This window comes from Ischnura elegans, chromosome 3, assembly GCF_921293095.1.
Source record: "Ischnura elegans chromosome 3, ioIscEleg1.1, whole genome shotgun sequence".
Lineage (NCBI taxonomy): Eukaryota > Metazoa > Arthropoda > Insecta > Odonata > Coenagrionidae > Ischnura > Ischnura elegans.
Genome location: NC_060248.1, coordinates 122246769 through 122273721, shown reverse-complemented (window position 1 = coordinate 122273721; position 26953 = coordinate 122246769). Strand labels below are relative to the sequence as shown.

Sequence of the window (26953 nt, the reverse complement as noted above, 5' to 3'; positions counted from 1 at the left end):
GCCTTAGAGTCCATGGAAATTTTAAAAACGGTACGTCATGACAAAGAGTTGCTACTTAACGATGTAATTTTCCTTTCCCACTCCCCATTACTCAACCTACCTCTCACACCCGTCATTACTGACCACAATCCTAACCCTTACCCCACCCCCCCACCTAACGACTTAGTGTGACACACCGCACCGCCTTTCCCAGCCTTCCTCTTCCTGGGTTTTTTCCCCCCACCTTCCCTCGCCCTCACTCAACCACCCCCTCTTGTCCAGCACCCGTTCCCATGTATCCCAGGGTATTTAAGACCGTGCTTTCCTGTATATGCACCTGATGATGTCGCGCAGCGATGAAACTGGTCGTGTTATTAAAATTAATGTGAAATTTACAAAGTTTTTTCATTCTAATATGAGGCAATTTCACGAAGTTACGCCGCAAACCATTCAATTAATGTTAGAATTGATTGTATTTTATCATATCGAATGTTTGGAATTCGGTCAGCCGCCATAATTATAGATGATTTCACCGTGAAATTATTATCGTTCTACCATTCGGGACGCGAATGACGAATTTTGTAAACCCATGCTCGTAAGGTGTCAGCACATGCAGTGACGAAAAGGAATACAGCATCCAAGAATATTAAAATGGAGAATTCTCAAGATGGCATCTAGATGTGTGGTCACCGACCGCGTATTTAAATGGGTTTACGAAAGTCGCCACTCGCGTCGCTCACGGACTAAGCGATCCAAAGTTCAAGGAAAAAATAGTAATATTTATAATATTAATAATAGTACTATGTACAATAACTGGTTTTGTAAATTTGTTTCAGCCTATTGATTTAATTGTCTAATTAATTGTAATGTGAAATAACATGAACTGATTCTAAATCGTAAGTGATGAGTGGGAAGTGAGATGTGAAGAATCCTTTCGAGATTCAACTAGTGCAAATTCTTTTAGTGTATGCAGAGTGATTGGAAAACTGATTATCATGATTTATTAGTGTAATGTTATAGTGTATTATTATTATAGTACTTATAATCAACGCTTTTAATCAAAATTTAGATTCGCGATGATATGATCTATCAAAGTCAGTAATTTTCAATGATTTACTTCGCAAATCCAGGTAATGTACTGGATAAAATTGGAAAAAAGTGGATCGCTTTTCTTTTATCGCCACGCTGCGGATATTTTTGAAAACAGTTTAAAAAGGGAAGTGGCAGCGGTAATCAACCTCCTATGGAATGGACTGTGACCTCTTCCCCTTCCCACCTGCTGGATCGACTGTAATTTCGCGGTTTTGATCTTGGGGTAGTTCTGAGTGACGTCACACCATTTACCCACTCAGTGTACACGTAATTCGCGGCAATATCGTTGACTTTTTTTCGCCGAGTCGGCGATAGCGGTGTTATATGAGTTGCACTTCTTTCTTTGGCCACGGGTGAGTTATTTTTTGTCGAACCTCCATTTCCTTTCGCTTTCCCCGCTACTTCACGGCAGGGGGCTTCGTGCAAGTCGTGTCACGTGACTGTGGGGAGATCTGAGGGCTTCCGTTCGCTGTGGACGGTTAAGAGAAAAAATTATCGATAGCAATCCCATTATAGATTTTCCATGTGACAAGATATGCACTAACTATTCAACCAAAACAGTAAGTTTTTATGTCAAACGCGACCTTTTTCCAAATTTATTTGAGGCCTTCTGCGATAAACTCTATTGTATTAACCCCGTGAAAATTCTTTTATGCCTGTTTTATCCTTGTGACGAACATATCAGTCATTGAAATACATAGGTAGAAATTTTAGGCAAAATAAAGTTGTATAATGAAAAAATTAGCTTCGCACCTTCATAGGGCGTGTCTAATTATTTCCTAAAAAACGGCCTTTCCGGGCGTCTTGAATTTTCCATGAAAATAAATGAGGAAAAAGTGATCTCAAATTGCGTCACTTTCACTTAAAAATTCGTGATATGATGTGACGAGAATCGGCGACGTTATTAATGACATGCTAATTTTTTTTCTTTAAACTTTAACTTAGTTGGCTCTTCTGCATCGAACAAACTGTGTTACATTAATCCCGAGTACATATTCTCGGTTTTACCAAATGAGCTGTGATAAATGCTTTTCATTTTGAGTTTCCAGCACCATTTCAGGTAGTAGTGAGCAGGGGCGCAGCCAGGAATTAAGGCTAGGGGGGGTTTTAGGCGTAACTAGACCTGGGGTGTGTGGTATAACCGCCAGGATAAGCGGGAGGTGCGCGCCCCCCCCCCCCCCCCCCAGAACATTTTTTAGGATAAATGGTTCAAAATGGTGAGTTTGATGGCTTTCTGAGGGATATTTTATTAATCATTAAACTCTTCTACCAGTATATTAATCAAATGAAGTAAAATGGATTAAACTTAAAAGTTTCTCTGAGCTCTGGGGGGGGGGGGGTTAATCCCCTCGCTGCGCCACTAGTAGTGAGGAGCACTATTTTTGCCCTTGGAATTATCTTCAAATGATTAGCGTGCCGACCCAGTCCGTCAGCTCCGTTGACCCAGCGGAAGTGAGATGTGGACAATGATAGCAGGGAAGAAATAAAGAGTGGACGCTTAAGTAACGTGGTGTTACAGGAAAATGATGGAAATCAAATGGATTGGCCGAGTAAATAATGTTAAAGTCCTAAGAAGAGCAGGAGATAGGAGAAGCCTCATGAATGCTTTGATAAGGAGACGTAACATCCTTATCCGGCATTTCTTGGTGTAAACCCCCCGTCCTCCTTGAGCCTTTAAAGGAGGCGCCATATCCAATGTATTATACTTTATTTTAATAAATTATCGTATAAAATTACCCTCTCTGAGTCCTAAAAATCATGTTTTCCGTATCGAAAATCCCAAAATTGTCCGGGATTTCGCTTTGCCTGGTGTGTTTTTCATACATCCCTGAAGGGCCCCGAAATCTCCTGTAAACCCCCCAATTTCAAAATCCTAGCTACTGCTCTCATTCACACTAGATTACATACTAATATTCACATTCAATAACGCACCGTAATTCACACTAGTAAACTTACTCATATATACTTACCCCTTGAAGCGCCAGATGGATTTCTGTCACGTGACAGTATCAGAAAACTTTAAGAAAACTAATTTTATCTTTCGAACCCATTTATACCTCCCTATAACTGTCAGCCGTAGTCCTCGCGTAACTGAAAAACTGTTCTCGAGTGGCGAGGCTGCTCGAGAACAGGGGCGGATTAAGGTCGTTGTTTTGGGGGCGCGAACATCCTCTCTATTCACTCAGAAGTTGCCATGTGGCGGTGATGCAGTCAGGGGGAAATTCCACAGCTGCTGTTACAGTGCTGCGAGCGCTCACTCTTGCTGAATGCACCTATTTCTTCGTCTCTTTCGGAGTGACGTCACACTTTCTCTCTCTCTCTCCACCGATACTCCGCCTCAATGATCGCAGCATCTTTTGCCACACGCAGCCCTGAGGAGCGCAAGAGGAGGAGATTCCTCGGAGGAGAATGCGAGCCCACTCCCCTTTTCCCGTGACCATTGTTGCCTCTCCTCCCTTCGTTTGTTTTTTGTGCCCCCCTCCCCCCTTTTGATTTCAGTTTTGCGTCATCCCCCCCTCCCACCATCCACGTCCCCCCCCCCCCTCCGATACGAAATGAGCGCCGCCGCAATTTTAATGCCGAGCGTTCTCCGATTCGCTCACTTCGCATGCACCTTGGCCTGATTTCCACTCTGACGCCGCCGATCCGCTCTCCTTTGTTTCGCGTCGCCGGCGACAGCGGGCGCCACCGTTGTCGCCGCAAAGACGGCCAACATCCTTACCCTCTCCCCCCCCCTCCGCCCCCTTTCGCTTTGCTAGAGGCTCCGGGCCAATCGGGGGCAGGTATCTTGATCCGCGAGAATGGCCGAGACGCTTCGGTCATTTTCTCGAATGATTCCGACCACGGCCTAGGATCTACGTATGCATGGCGACTTAAGATCTATGTACGTCTAGCAGAGTCCTGAAGTTGTCAGTGTAGTTGCCGAAAGCGCTTCTCTGCACTTAAACCACGTGACTTCTCATTCTCTCGCTCTAAGTTTCAGCCCGAATATCTTTTCTTCCTCATTTTTTTAGAATTGCTTCATTGCTTGATTGGGTGAGAGTAGAGCTAACCCTTGACTAAGCCACAGGCGTATGAATTTAGTAGTCGGTTTAATAATGTAAGTAGTTCGTTTCCTTGGGACACCTCGATCTCAAAGGATTTCTGGTGGGTGGTGAACGTAGAATTCATCCGGGAATTGAATTCGGGACATATTCGGTCGGTATTCAGTTGGTCTGTCTTGTGTGTCACCACGCTCCCCGTGACTCATAACTAATACATATTCCATTATGGAAGCTAGTGGAAGTCAGTCAATATGACACTAAAAATGGGTGTTATTCAAAGAGTAATAGTCCTTCTTAACCTCCTAAGTGATAGCATTTATTATTTTGCTAAACTTTTTTCCTATATATTTTACCAAGTTTCCTAATATATTCGTTAGAACCCCACGACTTAAGTTCAGGGATTATTAGTTTATAAATACTATGGATAATTTTTTGAGGGGTAACTGATCATTAACCACGCAATTTCCTCTTAAACGTATGATCGTGACGTTTCTTGGTCTCTAAAATCCTCAGCTAAGTTTGTTCTCGTAAACTCACTCACTCAGTGTTTCAATACGAAGGTAATGTTGGTCAGGAGAGAATAGAGTTCTCATAGGCCCGAGCCAAAGCTGTGTAAATTTTTAGCATTCGTGGCAGGGGGGGGGGGTTTACCCTTCCCATAGGCACTTTGCAACGAGTGGATTTTTGTTTGGGGATGTTAAAAGGCTTCAGACGGATTTGAGCAGCCCTCCGCCCTACACATTTAACCACCATATGTGCCTCTTTAATAATCATGGTGTGTTTATTACTTTGCCAGTGCAGCTGTTGATTTCCGTTATCACATCTTTACGAGAAGAGCATGTGACTCTGGAAAGAACTGATTTTTTTAAACTATAAAAATGCTTACGTGCAAGAGGTTCCTCCGGCCTAATGTTGTTCGTTTGTGCAGTGGGAAAAACTTTTTAACCAATGTTTCTGTGTAAATGGAGAGTACTTGGAAGGTGACTAGCATTAACTAACACAAAAAATTAAACAGGGCTCCCACTCAACCGTGAAAACCATAAAACCGTGATTAAGCCGTGAATTTCGTCATGTAACCTTAAAAATCATTGACATTCCAATCACTATCCTTATCAATCATGTTGACCATTTCTTGCCGCTCTGTGGAGGCCGCTGAAGTCGTTTTGGGAGCCTAGATCTTAGTCTCGCGGACACACGGGGCGAATGGAGGTCAGGCAGTAATGTGTGTGTGTAGAGGAGGGGTGGGGAGAGAGGGGGTGAGCGCATTTGGAGATTATGTCGAGTCATGCCGCAGGGGTAGGGCGGAGGGAGCATCCTGCGCATCGAGCAACCCGCGTCTCTAGGGAGTAATGGTGGTGGCCGACAGGCCACGGCGCTCAAACCGCGTCTACCATGTAGAATAAATACTGCTTCGTGCGTTCCTTTATGTATTTTGCATATGCATACATTTCTCAACCTTTATAATTGTATTTCTCCATGCGAAGACATAGGAAAGTATTCTAGGTTTTAAGTTTTAAACGGTAGGTGAATGAACTATTATCATTATAGTACTCTGGGTATTTTTTAGTTTATGCCTGTACGGAATATTAGTTGGATGTGATCTCAGGTTTCCCATTGAGTCCATGAGTTGATTTATTTAGATTTTTTGAGAATGTAGTCTACCATCTTCTTCACTGCCATACATTAGCCGGGAAAGCCTACCATTCTTTGTGCCGACTTTTGTTTTATTTTACTCATAAAGTACTTCTTACTAGCTTTTGGAAGCTTTAATTTCAATTGCTTTTTTTCAGGGATTTAAATTATCATTTATTTTCGTCACAGATCGCATCATTAACTTAAGAATGATAACCACTTTTCGTCCCGTGACATAAATTTTCGAAATTAGATTCATAGATTTTTATCTGGTTTGAGGTCAAATGTCCAATACTTCATGGAAAAGTAGTGGTTTTTTTGTATAAAATGCCGTTGGAAAATTCTACAGTTCAATCCTTTTGAAATAAATTACTCGGAAGTTACGGAGGTTAGTAAACTGCTTTAAAATGGTGACCTTTAGTTTCTTCGCGGAGTTATTTTATCTTGAAAGTCGATCCATTGCGTGTCAGATACATTTTTAATAGACTCCTGAGTTTACTTAGTATCCCACAAATCTACTGAAGTCAAAAGATATGAGAAAAACGAGCGCAGAGTAAAGGAACGGTAACCTTAGAAGCAAGTAAAATGTCTGCGAACTCGACATGCGAACCAATCAGAGTGTTGGTTGGTTGAGATAGGAATGCTGGCCCGTTTGAAATTCCCGTGAACATCGATCAAATCAGAATTTAACAAGCAGTTGGATGCAATATCCCTTGTAAGCTCTTTTTGCCTTCAAATCCTCGTCATTCTCATAGCCATTCTCCGGAATCACTATCGTCATCCACTATCGCGAGTAAAGCAATCCAAATCTGTTTCCGGCTTTTCAGATCGAGCATCTAAACCATTCCCATTTTGCGAAAGATCCCGTTCTAACTGATATTTGTTTTTAACTTTGCCCAGAACTGCCAGTTACTCGATATTGCCTTTTACCGTGACGTAAAATCCGTGTAGATGATCGTGAAATCGTCACTTCGGGAACGCGATTCCTTCCATATACTCCCATATTCTCGCCGTCAAACGATTCACGATTGCCTCCCATTTTAGACGATTTCCTCCAGCGTAATATCGCTGTTTGCGCAGCTCATGATCGTCGTTATTACATTTTTCGCCTTTTCTGTGAACTCAAATTGCACTTCCTTCCTCGTAAAATTCTCATCACTGCACTTCTTACATTGCTCTTGTTTCACTCCCAAGGCTTGTAATGGTAAGAGGAGGCAAAGACACGTTGTGTGTACCAGTAGTCAATTTTTGTCTATCTGCATTGCTGTTGTTAATGAGTATTCAATTTTTTCAATCTACTTTATCCATAAAAATGAGATGGCAGAAAAATTTATCCGAAAGAGGACGGCGAGATTGGTGATGAAATATTCCTCTTTGCATAGATTATTATTTTCTTAATCCACCCCAAGGTTGGTGGGCGTTAATTGTCCTTCTTCCAATAGCCAGTCTCTTTATATCAAAATATTCCCGTGCTGTCATAGGTATTCCCGAAATACGATTTCACTCTGGGTATTCTCATCTAGATGTACATCTTACATCTCAACCGTCTATCGATTCTTCTGTGTTGATATTGATACATTTCCGTCATCGAAGAGAGCATTGAATTCATCCGTTTCTTCTTCTGAAAACTGAATTTGTACCCAGTAAATGAATTTTAAAGTCAACTTCAAACTGCTTTTTGTGAATCACCTATCTCCAATTTTTATCCCTTCCTATAGTATAATAATAAATAAGCTTCTGTAGAATTATGATTGTTATATTATTTTTGTAGTATTACATATATAATATGATTATATGTATTATATTTTACAATATGATAATATTTAATGCATATTTTATAATATCATTGTTATATATTTATTAAATGATGTGAAATCTGTGGGAATCCTGTTTCATTGGGTGTATAATGGGATTGATAAAAATTATTACATCGTAGCTCATTCGACACTGGACAAGTCAGACATCGGTTGGATATGATATGGCTGTATGTTGGAGTTTTTGTTAGATTACTGACTTGCATACCTTTAGTGGAAGGATCTAATTCACTATGTCACCTTCATTTATTTATTTTCCGTCCATTTATTTCCATCATTTATTTTTTGTATCCATTCGCCTCTAATTCTCTAATTCGCCTAACTTCTGAATTACATTTCGAAATGTACAAAAATTGAAGTATTTTGTATCGGCGTGGCTGAGTATGTCTTCAATCCTTCCGTGTTCCGCTTTCAACACCTTTCCCACCTTGCTTCTTCGATGACCCAGCTGTGTGCCACCATTCCAAGTAAACAAACAGCCTTTCTATAGAGATTATTATTATTGGAATCAAAGCGTTCGGGCAGAATGCCACTCCCATCACGCTATCGCTGTCATTCCATGGCGAAAAACTCGATCGATACCCTTCGATTTTCTTCTACTGCCTCAAAGCCTTGTTATCTGATTGCAGAGTGGCTCACCGCTTCGTGGCGGCAACTTTTGCTATTTGATCCGTCTCACGTAGATCGTTGCAAAAACACTTTAATGAGCGGTTCTTTCCGTCAAAGATTGGGTCTCTCTAAACGACTCTATGAACTGGAACTTTAATGACGCCATTACCTTATGAAAAGTGGGCGGCAACTTTTGCTATTTGATCCGTCTCACGTAGATCGTTGTAGAAAACACTTAAATGAGCGGTTTATTTCCGTCAAAGACTGGGTCTCTCTAAACGACTCAATGAACCGGAATTTTAATAACGTCATTGCCTTATGAAAAGTGTGCAGCATATTTTACTATTTCATCCGTCTTACGTAGATCGTTGTAGAAAACACTTAAATGAGCGGTTCTATCCGTCAAAGATTGGGTCTCTCTAAACGACTCAATGAACCGGAATTTTAATGACGTCATTACCTTATGAAAAGTGGGCGGCAACTTTTGCTATTTCATCCGTCTCACGTAGATCGTTGTAAAAACACTTCAGTGGGCGGTTCAAGGGGAAAAACTCGATTGATGCCCTTCGATTTTCTTCTGCCGCCTCTACGCCTTGTTATCTGATTGCAGAGCGGCTCACCGTTTCTTCGCTGCTCCTCGGCCTCGTGCATCCGCCTCGAGAGATTCGTTGTAAAAAACACTCTAGTGAGCGGTTATTTCCGTCAAAGATTGGGTCTCTCTGAACGACTCAATGAACCAGAACCTTATGACTAACTATTGAATAGTGAGCAGCAACTTTAGCTATTTTTATTCATTTTCAAATAGTTGATTTTCGGATATAGGGAGATGGCTGAATGAGGAAGACTAATTTTTTCGTTATAACTTATTCTTCCCACCCATCTACCAAATTATTTTGTCCGCTCTCGTCTCGAATTCAGCGAAAATTCACGAGGCACATTTCAATCAAATATAAGTTGTCGCATTTTTTCCTCCCTATAAAGACATTTTACCTGTTTTGAGACTGTAGAGAGGAGAAATATTAATGACATTTTCCTATTATGTAATTTATTAAATAATCTTATGAACTCACGTGAGATTTTAATGACTATTAACTTTCATGTACCTCAACATGTAATTCAATTCAATCAGGAAGTATTTTACTTATAACTTATCACAGTACTTATTATACATATAATGACCATATTTCAAGAATACAGAGGTTGGCGTAAAAAAGATATTAATTTATATTTTTGATTGATAATATATCTGGAAATTGTTTCTAAAAAAATTGTGAAATCATCTAAATCAAAGGTCTTTAACTCGCGGCCCATAGCAGCTAAAGAAAATATTGTATCGCGCCACACAATGTTAAATATAAATCGACACTCATTAAAAGTAAACAATGTCAAAAATCGCATTGATTGATTGAAACTTTTTGCCAAGAAAGATTATTGCACTTTGAAATTATATATTTTTTTAAATTTATGTGTTGATAAACTGACGTAGAGCATTGTGTCCCTCCCGACGATGCGAAATCGATTTTTGGTCCTTGCATGATAAAAGGTTAAAGGCCGCTGATCTACATGATATGTTTGTGTCATTACCACTTTTATATTATCGTTATTTCTTATTTGTACTAGTCCAATTGTACTACTTTTATATACCTTAAAAATTAAACTGAGATTACGTAGACTTTATGTATGGTGCACGTAAATAAACTGTAAATGATCTTAATTGGTAATTATATCTATCTTAATGGTTTGCGATTTAGGGTCTGAGTTTTACGATACCATTGTCCGGTTGAATTATGACAGTAGCCGCTGAACTGTAAACATGGGATTCCCCAGCGCGAGAGATTTGTTCTCATGGCACGGGAGAGTCCAAGGTATGGGGAATTAACCCATAATAACCCAATGTTGCTTTTCAGCAACATCAAAAATGTATGCATTTTCAGCTCTAGTCAGGAAAGCTTTAAACTGCGTATTCTTTTGTGCCGTAAATTTTAATGACGAAATATCTATCTGCCACAATAACTATGAATGAGTGGAAAAAGTTTAATTTTTTTCAAATGATACGTCTTGAAATTTAACTTCTCCCAGAAGCAGCTCTGGGCTAGAAAGGGTTAAAAGTATGAACCGTTGGTGATGCGATTTTCACTGTCGTAAAAATATATTGCATTCGTTCGGTACTTATCACTTTGCGTGCTATGGGCGTGATATTACGCCACTTGAAATCCTTCGATTTTTGCTACAGGCGTAATATTCCTCCATCCGTCTTTTGAAAAAGCTTAGTTCGACATTTTTTAACAAATTGTTTCTAACCTTTAAATATTCAAATGAAAAAAAGCAAAAAAATTTTATTCTTTAAAATGATACCAACTACCTATTTTTCGCATCAAAGGTTGGCTATTAAGAAACGACACCCAAGTATTGAAAATAGCCAGCATTGGGGTACAGAGACTGAGGTCAGCACGGTAAGTGTTAATCGTAATGCGCCTACAGCTTAATAATTAATATAGTAATATCGATATAATAAGCTTAATAATGATTATAATCAAACGAGACATTTATCGGCGTTAATAGCTTTACTAATCTGCACCATTTTGTTGTCATATGAGTGAATAATTAGCAAATTAGGCAGGTGTGCTCTTCCTTTATGTTTTCTACCGGTTTATTTATTAGTTAATTTCGAAAATTAGGACAGTCTGTTATTCCCGTACGGGTTGGATGCCAGGTTATCTGGAATTTTGACGTCCTGCTGTGTGCCGATAACATCTCAGGTTACCTCTAGATTTATTTTATATAATCAAATTTTCCTTACTTTAAATGTTGAAAAAGCAACAAAAAATGTTATACTCTCGATTCTTTGCCTCGGATCAATGGCGATAATTTGGCACTTGTAACTGATCATTACAGATTAATTAATGTAGTAGAGGATGTAGGAGGGACAAGTATGGAAGTTACATAATTAAGACATCAGAATGATATAGGTTCTCAACAGTACCTTTACGGATCTTAAATTGGTATCGTGCAAAATATCGTTCGTATCGTGAATCGTATCGTAAAAATGTTCCGGCTAATCTTTAGGGCATATCATATGAAGGTGACGTCAATGGAAATGAAACCGATTTCGGTGACGTAAATGCTTCGATGGATATAGAAAATGAAGCAAAGTGTTGCCAGGAATTTTTTCTCGAGTCGTAGAAATAGGTACCTCGAGTCAGTTTTTATTTAATATTCGAAGTAAGAATGAAAATAATGACTTCTTTTATGATTTAAAGTGCCCCGCGACAAATGTCTGTAGAATGTCTTCTTAAGAACTTAAGGAAATATAAGGAGCGCGTCATGCGTTCCGTCGAACTTTTTCTAAAAGCCGTTTTACACAGGGCACGGAATTGCGCAGGTTAGAGCTGCATTAATTTCTAAAATGGCGTGGAATTGCGCGAATGCATGAATGAAATTAGAACAGGGACTATTTTGCCGTCTCGCATCCACGCATTCTCGCATGTGTTCTAGCAATTTACCGCTTTACACGGCGTAATTTTGATTGCGCCTTCGCTGGTACGTCAGATTGCGCAATTCCATGTACCGTGTAAAACGGCCATAAGGGACGCTAAGGAAAACTGACTCATATCTTTTACGTATTAGTAGAAATAATTTCTGTGGTATGAGTGGATGCCCTGTTCCCACACATTTGGTTCCGGAGTTCCTTTTCGAAGTGTTTCTACGTAACTCGGGGTCATTATCTATAGAAAAAATTTCTGTACGACCGTGCTGACAATTCTAGACAATCTGTTTCGTAGAACGTAAAACCAATAAAAATGAGGACAATTATGACGGCTGAAAAGTGATTTTGAATTTCTGTGAAGCAGCTAATGACCAGTCAATTAATTAACAGGGTTCCCACTCAACCGTGAAAACCTTAAAACCGTGAATGAGCCGTGAATTTCGTCTACCGTGAAAAAACCTGGAAAAAGCCGTGAATTACGCAATAAAACCTTAAAAACCTCTCAAAATTGATTGTAGAACTACAGTTGGCCGTTGAAAAGAAAAATCGATACCTCGATCATGTTTCAAGGTCAGTAACTCGCAGACACTGTACACGCATTTATCTCCACACACATATTCGAAGCGCAATTGTTGGTCCGTGTACCATGACGAGGCGCAGACCATAAGGCTGTGATTGGAAGACCTTTGACCAAAGTGCTCATCAATCCTTGCGAAAAATCAGACACCTCTCTTCACTTCCCAGCCATCCTCCATTTTCCCACTCTCAACATTTATCCGGCTCTAAATTTTGCTAACGATAGGCGACGCAATAAGAGCACTTTCATTGCTGCGTTTGCATTGCCGGCGTTTATCGCGTTTGTTACATTTTTAGCTAAAGTGCGGCTGGTGATTTTTACGTGATAAATATTTTTTCCTAAAATAAAAAACAGACCGTGAAAACATGGAAAAGCCGTGGATTTTACAATTCAGTTAGAGTGGGAACCCTGTTAATAGGACGTTCATTTTGTGATATTTTCGGAGAGGCGTAAGGTTGGCGTGTCTTAAGTCCACCGAGTTTCTTTTCTTCCCTTTGCCGTGTCCCTTTGCATAATTGGAGTCGAATGAATGCTGTCCCCCAAAATAGCCGCATTTTGAGATTAGAGTATGGATTTCTTGTAAGGCAGAAAATAATAAATAACCAATTTGGAGATTGTGAATGCCTTAAATAGCGGGAGATTCGATTGTCACGTTGCTAAACGCAGCCTTAATCGTCGGTTTAGTTCACGCTAGAAGTGGTCGATAACGTGGCAGGGGGTGTTAGGACACCAGCCGTTTACAAATAAAAAGGAAGTGGTCTAAGGAAATTACGATTGTCATTTATTAAAATCCTTTATAGTGCGGGGGAAAAACGAATTCCCATATCTATCCGTTCGGCAAAACATCTATCTCAAATTATCGCTTTTTTCGGACCTGGAAATATAGTGCGGCTCTAATATTATGTTCTCCGTGTCGCTCTTAAAGATATCTGTTCTCAATTTTTTAAGCATTCTAAGCCTAGCGCGCAGCCTCCGAGTCTCTAGCAGGGCCTAACCTAGTTCCTTTAACATCTGTGTAACGTTTTCTGTACTCCCGCAGCAGTTTCTGAGGAATCGCGCAGCTTTCCTTTGTATTTTGTTCAGTTCGCGGATTAAATCTTTCTGCACCGAATCCCATGCGCTCGCTGCATATTCAAGGTGAGGTCGGACGAGTGTGAAGTAGCACCTCTCTTTAACTTTCTCATACGAAAATCTTCCCACAATACGCTTGACGAATCCTAATTTCGTAATACGCTTGACGAATCCTAATATCCTAATAAAGCCAGTGGAAAAAGTAATGAAGATATAGGGTAATTGGCTCGGGCATAGCTTAAGAGGGAAGGGGATTTTTAGTACAGCAGTCGAGGGAGCAGTGGAAAGAGAAAAGAGGAGAGGAAGAAAAAGGCTGAAGATGACGGACGCGGTGACGTTAGGAAGAAGCTATAGGAAAACTAAAGAGGAGGCCTTGGACAGAATAAGGTGGAGACGACTTCGGTGTTTGGGACCTGCCAGTGATAGGTAGAAAACCAGCTGATGATGTTCCGTACTGAATACTTCTTGACGCCGACCAGGGATTTGATACGAGTGTATGTCATTATTAAGCTGCAAATATTCACTAGTCAATTCGCTAAGCATCGTTGGATCACACCTATAGATGGGTTATTGGGAGGGATGGAGATGAGTTTGGGGGTAAGCCGTAGGTGGGGAAAGGTAGGGCCATGGGAAGTGAAAAGTTCTACTTTAACGTATGTGACGTGACATTTCCTAACCTTGTGCTGGTGGTAATTTTCATTTTTTTAATTTACAATTTGGAACAAAATGCTGAATCAAAATTTAGTAGCATAAACATTAATTGCTTAGTTTCTTTCAAGACTGCCACAGCTTAAAAAAGGCGTTTGAGCCTCCAAGCATACTGTTTGAAAGAAAAGTGAATTTAATTCACGTTATCTTGATTTTCTCGCCTGGATGTTAAATATATACTGTGAAATTGATTGTGAATCACAATAAGTTTATCATGAAAGTATACTTTTGGAGGTTTATATTCTACCTATAAAACTTCCCTGAACGCGTATAGTAAGTACTATTCTATATCAAGTCAACGATTTAAATGTATAAAACTGTGTTGGTTTTACATCTCTGCCATTGCCATCATCATGTTTATTTTTGGTCGGTCATTCACATTTTCTATCCAGCCTTATTATTATGTTATGACTTAGAATTATGGACAAATCTGGTCTTCAGTAGAGATGCTAAAGATAGTTTTTAATTTAGAATTACGTTATATGGAACTCCTTTGTCCATTTCTTATGATAAAAAATCAATTTTAATAAGGTACGGCTTGATGTGTGGCCGAATTGCATATCTATTAATAATTGTATGTGAACACTAATTATAAATCTGCTGGAATACTCTAACGCTACTTTCCCGAAGTCCTGGAACAATGACTTATGGAAACATGTAATTTGCAGCAATAAACAATTTATCTTTGCCATCCATCCGGTGTGATTAGTGGCATCACTTTCTGAAAGAATTGCCTTTTAAAGGTATATGACAAAAAAGAAAAAATATTTTATGTTAATTCTGTAGAACTCCAGCACTAGGCTTGGTGGTTTGCACATCAGTGAAGAAAACAGTCCTTAAAACTAAGTATTCACTGCAGCGGTATTACAACACAGTTTTTAGCTTCTTTTTACCAAACTTCAATTTTTTTACTCATAAAATATCGCTATTTATTAATTATCACTTTATTTACGAGTTCAAGCTTCCTTTATCTATATTTTTTCATAATTACAGCTAAGAAAAACTGAAAATTACTAGTTGATGGAATTTCCTCAGGAAGTTCCCATCATCACCATTTTCATTGAAATTCTTTTATGTATTTTTAATAATTTCAATTTTTAATGTGTCTGTAGACTTAATGCTTTTTTAATTAAACATTATATTCATTGTTTTGGCTAATGTCGTGACTTGATTCACCTTAATAAGGGTTAATAGCAAAAAAAAAACACCTGGCAAAACTGAAGGTAACAATATAATCCTTGCATTTTTTTCAATATTTTTTCGTTGATGGTACCTACATAAAAGAACGCAATACACACTGTTTAAATGATAAAAATCGGCGTAAAACAACGTCTGTTCGCACTACGACCCTGTCGTCAATTATCAAGCCTCGATTCCTTTTGATTATCGAGTTAATGCGTTAACTTTTAATTCAATATATCAAATGAACACACTTTAAAAACACACTTAATTGTCCAGGAAAAGTACTCACGAAGAGAATCGGGCGAGAGGACACACACCTTACTTCACAAATCAAATTACACACAATTTGCACTTAATTAATAAGTACTTAGGGGGAAACATCGGGAGCGACGATGCATGCAACTGAACACCACTATTTTTATTACAATACTACCATTTTGTTTGATTCGCGTGGTCAATAAGAATTGTTGTCCATTATCACGTTACTGTCATTGGTTTCTCTCGTCGTCAACAAGAATTGTTACGAGTTATTCTTGCGAAATCCAAGCCACTCTCTCGGTCCTGAAGAAACGACGACGACAGCGGTCGGAAATGCGATATATCTTGAGAAATTGCCAGGATTTCCCGTGATGGGAGGTCGGTGTAGCGGCTAATGAATCGCTGGCATCGCATGCCACTTGCTCGCTCCCTGGAACGCATCGTTTCATCGACGAGTTGTTGTTTGCCATCATGTGCGCTGCCGCAGCATTCGGCCTTGGGCGGCAGGGAGGCAATCGGCTCCCCGCTTCCTCGTCCACAGCTGTGGAATGCTGTGCAAGGAATTAAAACCGTCAAAACAGAGAACTCCCGTCGGTGGGAACGCGGCCGAGACATGCCGACAAAAGTAATTACTCTATGTAGCAGCGAAAAAACATTTTTCGCAGAAGTAGGTGATCCCATTGTATTTCCGCCTCCTGAATTCGAAAATAATTCTCAAAACATCGTATCCCTTCAGTTATGGGGCAGATTATATTATCCACCAATATCGATAAGAGATGTTTAAGTATTCGACATGTGTTCAGAAAATGGCGGGAACTAAATTTTTCAATTTCTCCCTAGTTTGAAGGGTCCGATTGTGATTTTTTTATACATGACCCTGAAGTATAATGAAATTTGTATCTTTATTCTTTGTTTACTGTGTGTGTGGCAGCCGCTAATGCTAGACGTGGTTTTATGAGCTCAGCGATCTCCGACAGACTCACAGTTTATTGCTTGTTCATAAATTGTTGTTCGAAAACAATTCTGTGACGATGCCCTAGCCTCTTTTATTTGCCAGACATGGCTCCGTATGACTTTTTCCTATTTCCAAAAATAAAAAGAACTTTAAAAGGCCGTCGTTTCATAAGCGTAGATGACATTAAAATAAATCGGTGACAGAGCTAAGGGCTATCCCAAAGGTCGAATTTGAGAAGTGTTTCGAGGATTGGAAGAAGCCAAGTGAATACTATCTAATGGCGAATATTTTAAAGGCGACATGCTGAGTGACGTGAAAAGGACTCGAGAAGGACTCTGGCGAATATTGTAAAAGTATTGGGTTGATATCACCTGGAAATCAACGAGAAGAAAATAAAGCTATTAATATGCAGCTAAAGAGAGGAGACCAGGACAAGCATTATTATCCTCCTCTCCTGTAAACACTCCCACCCCAGAAATCTGAGCATTTCTGAAACGCTCTCCGTTTTCTTTTGCTTTCCCAACACATACATAGCAGCCTTTATACTCTGCGCCTTCTCCAAATTCGTCACCTCTCCTTTATAATGTGGGTCCCAAACAAGAGATGCGTAGTCTAAGGCTGGTCGCACTAGAGTTGTATAGGCTGTTTCTTTAGTGGCCCTGGTGCTTCATCTGAGGTTTCTCATTACTCAGTGCAATGCTTCAACTAGGAAACCAAAAGATTGAAGAGTATATTTGAGGTGAAAGTTACATAGGAAACCGAATAACACGCGATGAACCAAGCAAGAACGAAAACGTTAGCAGAATCGCATAGGAAAAGAGGTCATTCTCGAGGGAATATTCTTTTATTTATGAATATTTTACCATTATAGTGGTATTTAAATAAAATAGCTTAGGATACCTATTTAAGAGGGCTCCCCTCAAAGGACGTCCCTCCATCTTTTCTCCGTGTTCATCAAGACGGCCGATTAGGACAATGTAATTTCAATTGCGAAAGAAAATTTTAATTTTACGTTGGTATCCCTGTGGATGCACAAATGGGGGAAAGGCGCTAAACTGGCGGATAGAGTGGGAATTATTGCGAAATGGAGAGCGGTGTGTGGCGAAGGCATTCTGTTACTCTTTCAACGCAACCGCTGCACACTGACATCCGAACACGCGGTCAAGTTCCTTCTTTACTTGCAGAATCATTAAGTGGGTTTGTTGCTTTTGTGGAGGCTTGATCTTTGACCACGAAGGAAATATACCACTAGAAAAGTGTAGTGATTTGAAATGGCGTAGCGAGCGTGGGGGGAGCAGCCCGGGAATGTTAAGCCTGAATCACACGATCATTTTTTTGTCGCGAAAGTAATCACTATCGCGATCACTTTTCCCGTCGCGAAAAGCGATCACTCTAGTGATGATTTTTCTGAATCACACGGTCCCTCCCGCCGTCGCTTTTCGCATCATTTCCGATATCACATTTCGTTGTCATAGGACCCGCATCACGAAAATATATAGCGTGTTTGTTTATCCATGTCGTTCCCACAATTGTCAAACGTTGCGCTGCAATCGCTCCATACGGGCATGCGTTCCGATTGGCTGATATGGGGTTTTAGTGACTGTTTTAGCGACGGAAAAAGCGACCGGACTAGTGATGAAAAATCGCGATGGGAATCCTCATCGCGATCGCGAAAAACAATTGCCGGCGACGATCATTTCGCCTAGTGATCGCGATAGTGATCACTTTCGCGACGAAAAAAAATGATTGTGTGATTCAGGCTTCATAGAAGACTCGATCATACGTCAGAAACGAGAAGCTAGAAAAGGTGAAAGAGTTTTGACAACCTTGGCAGGCGAATAACTGGAGACGGGCGAAGCTAGAAGGAAATCAGGATAAAAATAGCTTTGGCGAAGATGACATTCTACGAAAATAATAAACTGCTGACAGCATGCAAGCATATAATTAAGGAAACAATTCATCAGATGCAACGTGTGGAGTATGTTTCTTTAAGGAAGCGAGGAATGGACGATGACAGCAGCAGAATTATCGAGAAAAGAAGCATTCGAAATTTGGTGCAGCATACGAATGAAGAAGATAAAATAGATCTTCCGAGTTGGTAAGGAGGAAGTTCTGAGAAGAGTGGGAGAAAAGAGAAGTCTTCTAAAAATCCCCAAAGTAGAAGACGGGACAATTTAGTTGGCCACATTATGAGACATGATGGCCTGTTGAAAAAAATCGTGGAAGGACGAGTAAATGGGAAGAATAGAAAAGAATGGCCCCAAATAATAAGCAACATAGCATAGGTTGTTCTGGATGTGAAAGAGACGAAATGTGTTAGAAAGTATGACCGGAATTGCGGATATGTGAGCGCAGAGCTGCGTCAGACCAATCTTCGGATTTTGGACTCATGGTGATGATGTGAAAATATCTTACCAGCAATGCGCATGTGAAGTTCACTTTGCGTATACATATACTCTTAGCGGTGGTATTGATTTATCAGAGTGAAATTTATAGGGTGAAACTCGCCAACTGTGCGAAAAAGACGTCGGGGACTGCGTTTTGGCTCGCGTCCGCCCGGAACGACCTTATTTGCGGAGCGAGCGACGGGGAAGGTCGCCGCGTCTTTTTGCGATCTGCGAAATTTTGGAGCTCTTTGCTGCGGATTTTCGAGGATGCCAATTAAGTAATCCGCTTGCGTTTAACCTGCCTATTTTGCAAGTGTCCACTAGTCCTCTGTGCTCTTCTTCGGGTAAAGCTGGACGTCAACATCCATTCCACTCGTTAGCAGTCATCAATCCTTAGTTGAAATAAACACTTGCAATTTTATAAAATTCATTTCCGACCTAGGTTTCGATGTTACTATATCATCATCAAGGTACGAAATGGTGATAAAAATGGTTATACGTGAAAAAATGAGGAACCACTTTGTACCTTGAAGATGACGATGCTTTTTTCCATATTGTAAATAGCAATTGCAATTTTCCACTTGCAATTCTTGATTTTTCTTAGGTTTATTAAGACGACAGGATATTCAAGTTCATCAATTTTAATAATACTTAATCAGAAACAAGATGGAGAACGTCCTTCTTAAAGCAAGTCATCAATCAGCAACTTCTACAATACGTTAAGGAAACAAGATAAACTCAGCGGAAGAACAAAAATAAATAAGCAAAATACAAACGATTACATTGCACAAGAGAAATTGCTCTGTACAACAATAATAAACTTTATTTCCGACCTACTATGGGCGCAAAAAATATAAAACACTGGACTTAAAGCATTTTATTGTCGTGTCGTGTTACGTTTCACTCGTCCTTTATTTGACTACAACAATGAATCATTAAACATTGTTTAAACCTAAACGTTTAGCTTCTACGGTCGAAAGAGTGAAGAAGAACACGCGAAAAAACTATGAGAACGGCGAAACTGTCGTCTTCTTCATCTCGTCGCGGGCTAAATACTTGATTGCTGCATTTCATTGTATTTTTTAATGACAGAACGACATCTTCGCATTACAAATAGCTCTTTAAAAATTAAATTTTACCCATTATTTGATTTTTTCAAATGGCCGAAAGATGTAGATTTCAATTTTCGAAGTGTAGAAAAGAAAATGAATATCGTTTTGTCGTTTCGGTGTAGTGCATTGCCGTGGAAGAAAAGATATATGACACTACCCTATGGAGCTTCGGCAGGATTTTGTGCAAATGCTTAGAGTGCCAGCCGCTAACTTCTAAGTCCTACTGAAAAATCGAGCCATTTTTAATCAATTCGCAATTTTTTTTTTTTTAATATTAGCATCAAAAATATAATCAACAGATTTAGGCGTTACTTGGTGGAACGATGAGATATTCATGGTGAAATAAAAACACAGTACTATTCCACAACCTTGAAGTGTAAACGTTGAAACTAGTAGACTGCAAAAATATAAGGTTGTGGAATAGTACTGTGTTTTTATTTCACCATGAATATCAAAAATATATTTATATCGATCTGTATTTTAATAAAAACGGACTTTGCTCTTCTTTATGAATGAGTTGAATAACATTTATCGCTAACTTTTAAATATATATTTTAATAATGAAAACCTACTGATTTAAAAAAATAAAAAAGTCGCAACAAATGATGTACCGCCATAAAATGCATAATATTTTTTACTACGCTCAATTTGAACTATTTAAACCGTGGAAATAATACAAAAGCATTGTTCCAAGCAAATCGTTCAAAATCCTGGATGACAAAAAGGGTCACCGCACCCTCAACGAACGGTTCTTTCCTCCAAAGAATTTACTCACAAAGTAGGCTGAGAAAATAGTGCCGGTAGCTACAGAGGACTTTTCGTTCTCAAGACATTAAAAGAACTCTTTTTCCATCGAGCAGTTGATTTTTGAAATAACAGAACCACTAAGCAGTAAACTGGAAAAGTTCCACGGGCGAAATATTACAGCTTCACGCAAAAAAAAGTCAATAAAATAGAAAGACGTAACATTACGCCCATGGCAATCTTCAGAAATATTAACAGGATGTAATATTACGTCCATGGCACGCAAAGTGTTGAAGTTCAGCGTTCTTTCTTTTTTGCGCCGCTAGTAGATCGGAAATAAAGTTTTTAATCTTGGAAATTGCGAGTGTTTATTGCAATATGGAAAAAATACACTCCATCACGCTCGGATCTTTGGATTTTAATCAATTTTAAGATCGGTTTGACTCCACTCAGTTCTCCTATCGGTCAATCGTTTAACACCTACATAATTCTTTTGATTTACACCATTCATCATCTGCTCCATCTATTTCAACCATTGCCTACATCTGGCTATTTTCTTTTCCGCATTTCCATCAACGATATTTTTCATTCGACCATCGTTTCTCGCGATTGGGCTGATTAAATTGTTCCGTCTTCTACGCAAGGATTTCATCAGACTCAGGATTCCGGCACAATCGGAATTATTTAAATTGTCACACTCATAGCAAATTTTTTTGGGTGATTCAGCCTAAGAACAAGTGTCAGTTGTCAATTTGTTCAGCAACGCACTCATAAAAACCAGGGTCGTGAGTTATATTTATGTATGAATAATCACACAGTTAACAGAGTGCGCAATATCACACAAAATATTCACTTTACATTCAGCAATTCTGCATTTAATGCAGCGCGTATGTCATGTCTTTGTCGAAGTTAAATTTCTTAAAAAAAAAATAAATTCCTTTTCTGGACTTTGAGAAAGAAGCCGATAGCGTCGAAAGCTACAGATATAATTTTTCCTGTGCGATTGTTCCTTTTATGTGTTTCAGTTCATTAAGTGCTTGTGACTTACCGTTTTCATATGTATTTATTTATTGATATTTATAGTGAATAGTTAACATGAAATTGGATTGATTTTATAAATGAAGGCGAAAAAGAAAACATTGAGAGGTGAGATGGGCTTTCTACAAATCTTTATGTTATCTTTATCTTCAGGGCGAATGCGGAGGAGAGGAGCGGCAGTCGGATGCGGTGGAAGCGGAGGGCGCAGGGCGCGGCGGCTCCGCAGCCCGTGGTCTCCACGCTGCGGCCCGCCATCTCCGCGTCGCAGCGCCCGGACGGCCGCACCCGAGGAGCAAGCGACGGCGGCGCAGGAGGAGGAGGTGGGGGGTCTCCAGACTATGCCTACTACGTACCACCACCGGATGAAACCAGCACCTCCACGGCCGCCAACGAGGTGAGACCCCAACGGTACCCAGTTGCGAAGCACCGAACCACGAATACATTACAATGGTGTACTCTACACTCGATGAATTCTGTGCAAAGTGTATTCTGAAAATAACGGGATTAATTTTTTTACATTTATTTATTCGCCTACATTAATGTTGAGCCGTCAAAATACCATTCCATTTTACGTTGTGAAGTGTTTTGCTTACAAGTTTGTTATTTTTGGTATCTCACAGGCCTTCCGTGGCGTAAAATATTGGCTTATGGCCCAGCGATAGTTCGTCATGGTATTTTTGCCATTGTATAATCAACCAAATGATAAGGTAGCAAGGAATAAGCATTCAAATAGCATAATCTGAACAGTTTCAGATTGTTTTGAGCTTTGATAGTAATGCGGATGTGCTCAACAAACATCCGAAGACTTCAGATCTATATCCTTTGGCTTAAGGAAATTTCAAATAAAAATAAGTAGACTACGTAGTAAATAATCTTTAGCTATCCTATCACTCCTTCAAGATATTATTTTTTTTAAACTACGAAAATGAGGAAAGTGAAATACAAAGTAAAAGTGAAGATGAAGACGAGTATTAGCCGATTAACTAATGTTTGGTGTTGATCATTTGCTTGGTTTCTATTGCAATTTTACAGTGACCACAATATTAAAAATTTCCATCTCCCATTCACTGTCGAGTTAATTAATCTCGACATAACTAGTGCGCATTTTAATGCTGCGATCTTTGCAATTAAAGCATTCACGTAGAAAAGTTGGAAGTAGGTAAATGGATGAAAAAAGCCAATTAAAATGACTATTCCAGATGTCACTCAGCGAAGGAAGTTTGGAAAAAGCGTTCTGAAAGTCCGGTATGATTTTAGGGCAAAGGTCATATAGAACATGACCCATGGAGTACCAAATAGGGTGGTTTCCTATTTTTTTCATTGCCTAAATCGAAAGATTATTACTCCTGGAGTGCGCATTTCATGCTCTTATATTTTTGAATGACGATATCTATTGGTGATGGTTTTCCGGGTTTACACCGCGTTGATTCATGTTTTTGCGGACGACAGTTTCGGGCGCGTTCCAGCTCCCGTCTTCGGGTCTTTTTTTGGACCCGAAGACGGGAGCTGGAACGCGCCCGAAACTGTCGTCCGCAAAAACATGAATCAACGCGGTGTAAACCCGGAAAACCATCACCAATCAACTCACCGCGGAAGCCTCCGTAATAATTTGACGATATCTATTATTATGAGATAGCTCCCTGAGCTCTGTGCCTCATGCATGCATTGGTAATCTCAGACGATGTAAAACTCCTATCTACTCGTGTAGAAACTAAGTCCCTTTGACATCACGTGGAGTAGCATCGCATGGGCGCCAATCTGGCCTTTTTCAAATGAGGTTGAAATTGACCATTAACATTCTTCTAAACTGGGATTTCTAAAACCAAATAATTTGTATATTATGAATACTCTAATGGTGGGTAAGGAATCGCAATAAATGCATTTCGTTTTCTTTGATGAAGGAAACTACCCTATTCTTTTGCTTCAATTTTGTTATTTTTTCTTAAAATGAAATTTTCTGACAGCATAACTAATTTCGCACCATAGATGAGAATATCTGCGTGGCATATACTTTTGACCAGGTTTTGGAGCCAAATAGTCGACTTTGGCGTCGGCTCAGGCTCAGGCCCGTCTGAAAGTGAGCACAGTATTGACTGTCGTTGTATTCCCAGTGCGTATTTAAGTAAGCCTCCACTTCAGAAGCTGCTACTTAATCCTATTTGAAATATGTAAACTGGAAATAGAATTTGTCACAAAATAATTTTTTTAATGACAACGCATAACTATCGTATTTTAATTATATTTTTGCGATAAATTGAGCACTTTTAATATTGAAAGTGAAATTTAATTATGCCATTGGGAAAAAGTGCCATACTGTTTTACCTAAGCCATATTTACAAATAATTAATTTAGATTCCCTCCGTAATTTAAAGCTCTGAAATTCCTGTTAGATAACTTCCAGAAGTTTGCAGCTGCGAAATTTATGCTTGAAAAATGAATGCAAACCTACTCCTGCTCATTCCGTACGTTGCTTGTAGCCATTACAAGTTACTTGGAACAAGGACTTCAGGAGTATGTATGTATTTGATGTCTCATTTCGAGAAAATCATAAATATCGTGCTTGCTGTACATCAATCATCACATTTGGCTATCTGTGGTTTTTGGCTTACAAATTTTACATTCGGGGTAGATTTTGCAGGTGACAAGATTGCGAGAATACCTACCCAAAAAACACGATTTCAAATTTTTTAGTTTTCGCAAAATTTTTGATTTTTTTTTTAAGTTCCGTGACCGAATCAGTGACCTCAAAAACCTTTTGAGTGCTGTGCTTAGGTTTCGGGTTTTTAGTTACGGTGGCGCACTTTTCATCATTCTGGACCGTTGTGCGACGTGAGGCAAAGTCCTCCTAACCCTTCTCGTCGTGACGTCACGGCTGCTTGCTCGCGTCTCGGTGGTGGTTACGGTGCGATGGTATCGAGATAGCGAGAGCGCCAGGTGGACGGACACTTTGGATCCAAATCCAAAGGTGGATATTTCGGGAGGGATTGCGTGGGGCTCGAGTTGAGCCTGGAGCACGCTCCCAAATGGAGTGAGATATGGAGAGGAGCGAAGTTGATGTGTGTGGAACTACTCCACGGAATGGGTGAAATTTTGTCATATAGTCATGGGCGGAGTTTTGGGGGGAGGCAGTGGGAGCCTACCCCCAAAATTAAATGGTAATATGTCCGAAAAAAGTACGAAACCTGTAAATTTAAGTGCATACAATGATAGCAAAAATTTCACAAGTTTAAATATTTTTTTCTAATATTTCTTATGGTATAATCTACTGGGGCAGTGCATACATGAGCACATTTAAGTGTGCACTTGTTTTGCAAAAAAAATAAATAATTAGGGTAAAATTGTCTAAAAATTACTATGAGCACTCATTTCCGTTGTTTGTGGCCCTAAATTTGTTGTCACTAAGGCATTTGTATTTATTCAAAGTGCTTAAATTGTTTTTTGCCAGAAGTGGAAATATGCCGAGTGGATGTGACAAATATAATTTAAGGAGAGAGTCATTTATAGTCGGAAACAGACCTAAGTTAACGTTATATAAACGCTGTTTTCTTTACATGGGGCCAAAGTTACTTCATTTACTGCCCGCTAGAATTAAAAAAAAATAAAACCTCAAATGTAATGTCAAGACTTGCTAAAGACTGGCTTTTCTCGCGAGAAATAGTTGAAAATTTATTTTGATGTTATTTATCTAAAACACTCATGTATCATTTACTGCGTATTATGTTTTTATTGGCATACATTTTGTTTTTTGATGGTGGCTCAATTCTGGTCCTGTGACCTTGGAGACCACCTAAAGCTCCTTCCTTGTTTTTTTTGTATTCAGATGTAAAAAAAATTAGGAGTAAATAAATTATTATTATTATAATTTTAGTCTAAGATAGTATTTTTTCTGTGGAAATCTGTGGAAAAATAAAGTTTAAGTTATTCATTCAAAATTTTCAGTAAATTCCACGAAGTGTCGCCGGAAACCACCAGTTATCTTAAATAGTATTTAAAATATTGTTTTCTGAGGCTAATTTTAACAAATTTTCCAGGGAAGATTCGTGGGGATGCCCCTGTTTCACTGTGGGATATTACATAGCCCCTAAAACCATCCATAGTGTTGTTGCCCCTTCCATCCCCCCCCCTCCAACGTAAAACTCAAAACGTCCCCCTTGCATATAGTCGAGCTGTGAAATCGGAAAACGGTAAAGTCATTTCTTTAGAGGTCTTGGCAACAATTGGGAATTCCACTGACAATGGATGATTATGCGATAAAAAAAATAATCTCCGCACTGAAAATTGTAGTGCAAGCAGATCTTCTCTTACCTGCGTATTATTCATAAAATTCCACTTTGAAAATTGTAATGTAATTGTTTAGTAATCTTGTGCTCCAAACCCCCCTCCGCCAGAGCTTGAGGACTTAGCAAAAGTGCATTTGGGATTTTCGTGGATAATGTGCACCTGAGATCAACCGCACCAACAAAAGCACCACAAATCCCGTCAAACGTTTTTCTTCCCTCCATCTTTACCCTCTCCCTTGCACTCATATTTCCTTCCTCATTTGTTTCCCCAGTCATTCTCCTCCGTCAGTCAGTCTCCTCTCTTGAGAATGATGACTTGCGTCCCAACGAAAATTAGAACCAACTATCCCCCGTGAGCTCCATCTTTTTAATCTCATTTGTTGCTATCGAATTTAGTGTTTTTGGGGAAAAAGGAGGGGTGAACCGGAGTTGGAACTCCTTATTCGCCAATGGGGAATTCCCCTGAAATGGATTATTATGCGATAAAAAAATAGCCTTCATGCTGAAAATCACTGTGAAAGCAGTTCATCTCTGACCTGCGTATTATTCGTAAAATTCCACTTTGAAAATCGTATAGTAATCTTGCGCTCCAAACGACCCATCGCCATGTTGGCTGAATGTGACGTCAGAGTCCAGTAAACAATGCGTTTACGTGGTGCCAGTACACTATTTGTCCCAGTTTGAGAAAAATTTATGTACTCCTCTCAGTTCCACTTTTTCATAGCATTATATGTTTATTTCGTCATCAGTCGTGTGAAATATTTATCCTGAATAATTGACAGGTTTATTAAATTTATGGATACTAGAAGATGCAGCAGTCTTGGCAAATAGCGCCTATAACTTTTTCATCCTCCTCATCTACGGCAATTTCCACAGTATGTGGTTATTAGTCTCACTTTACGTTCCGGTGTCACCTTAGCCCCAACATTGCAAACGCTCAACTTTATTAACAGTTGAAGCTATGAAACTACTGCGACTCACCGC

General features: G+C 39.5%; 1 protein-coding gene across 2 annotated transcripts in view; it reads left to right on the top strand.

Annotated features, from left to right (window-relative positions):
- LOC124156472 (unextended protein) overlaps nucleotides 1-26953 on the top strand; it is a 182047-nt gene that overhangs the window by 97871 nt on the left and 57223 nt on the right. For both annotated transcript variants that reach the window (XM_046531041.1, XM_046531042.1), the window contains exon 2: nucleotides 21843-22083. In XM_046531041.1, the coding sequence (XP_046386997.1) occupies nucleotides 21843-22083 (241 nt within the window). The remainder of the gene's footprint in view (nucleotides 1-21842; nucleotides 22084-26953) is intronic.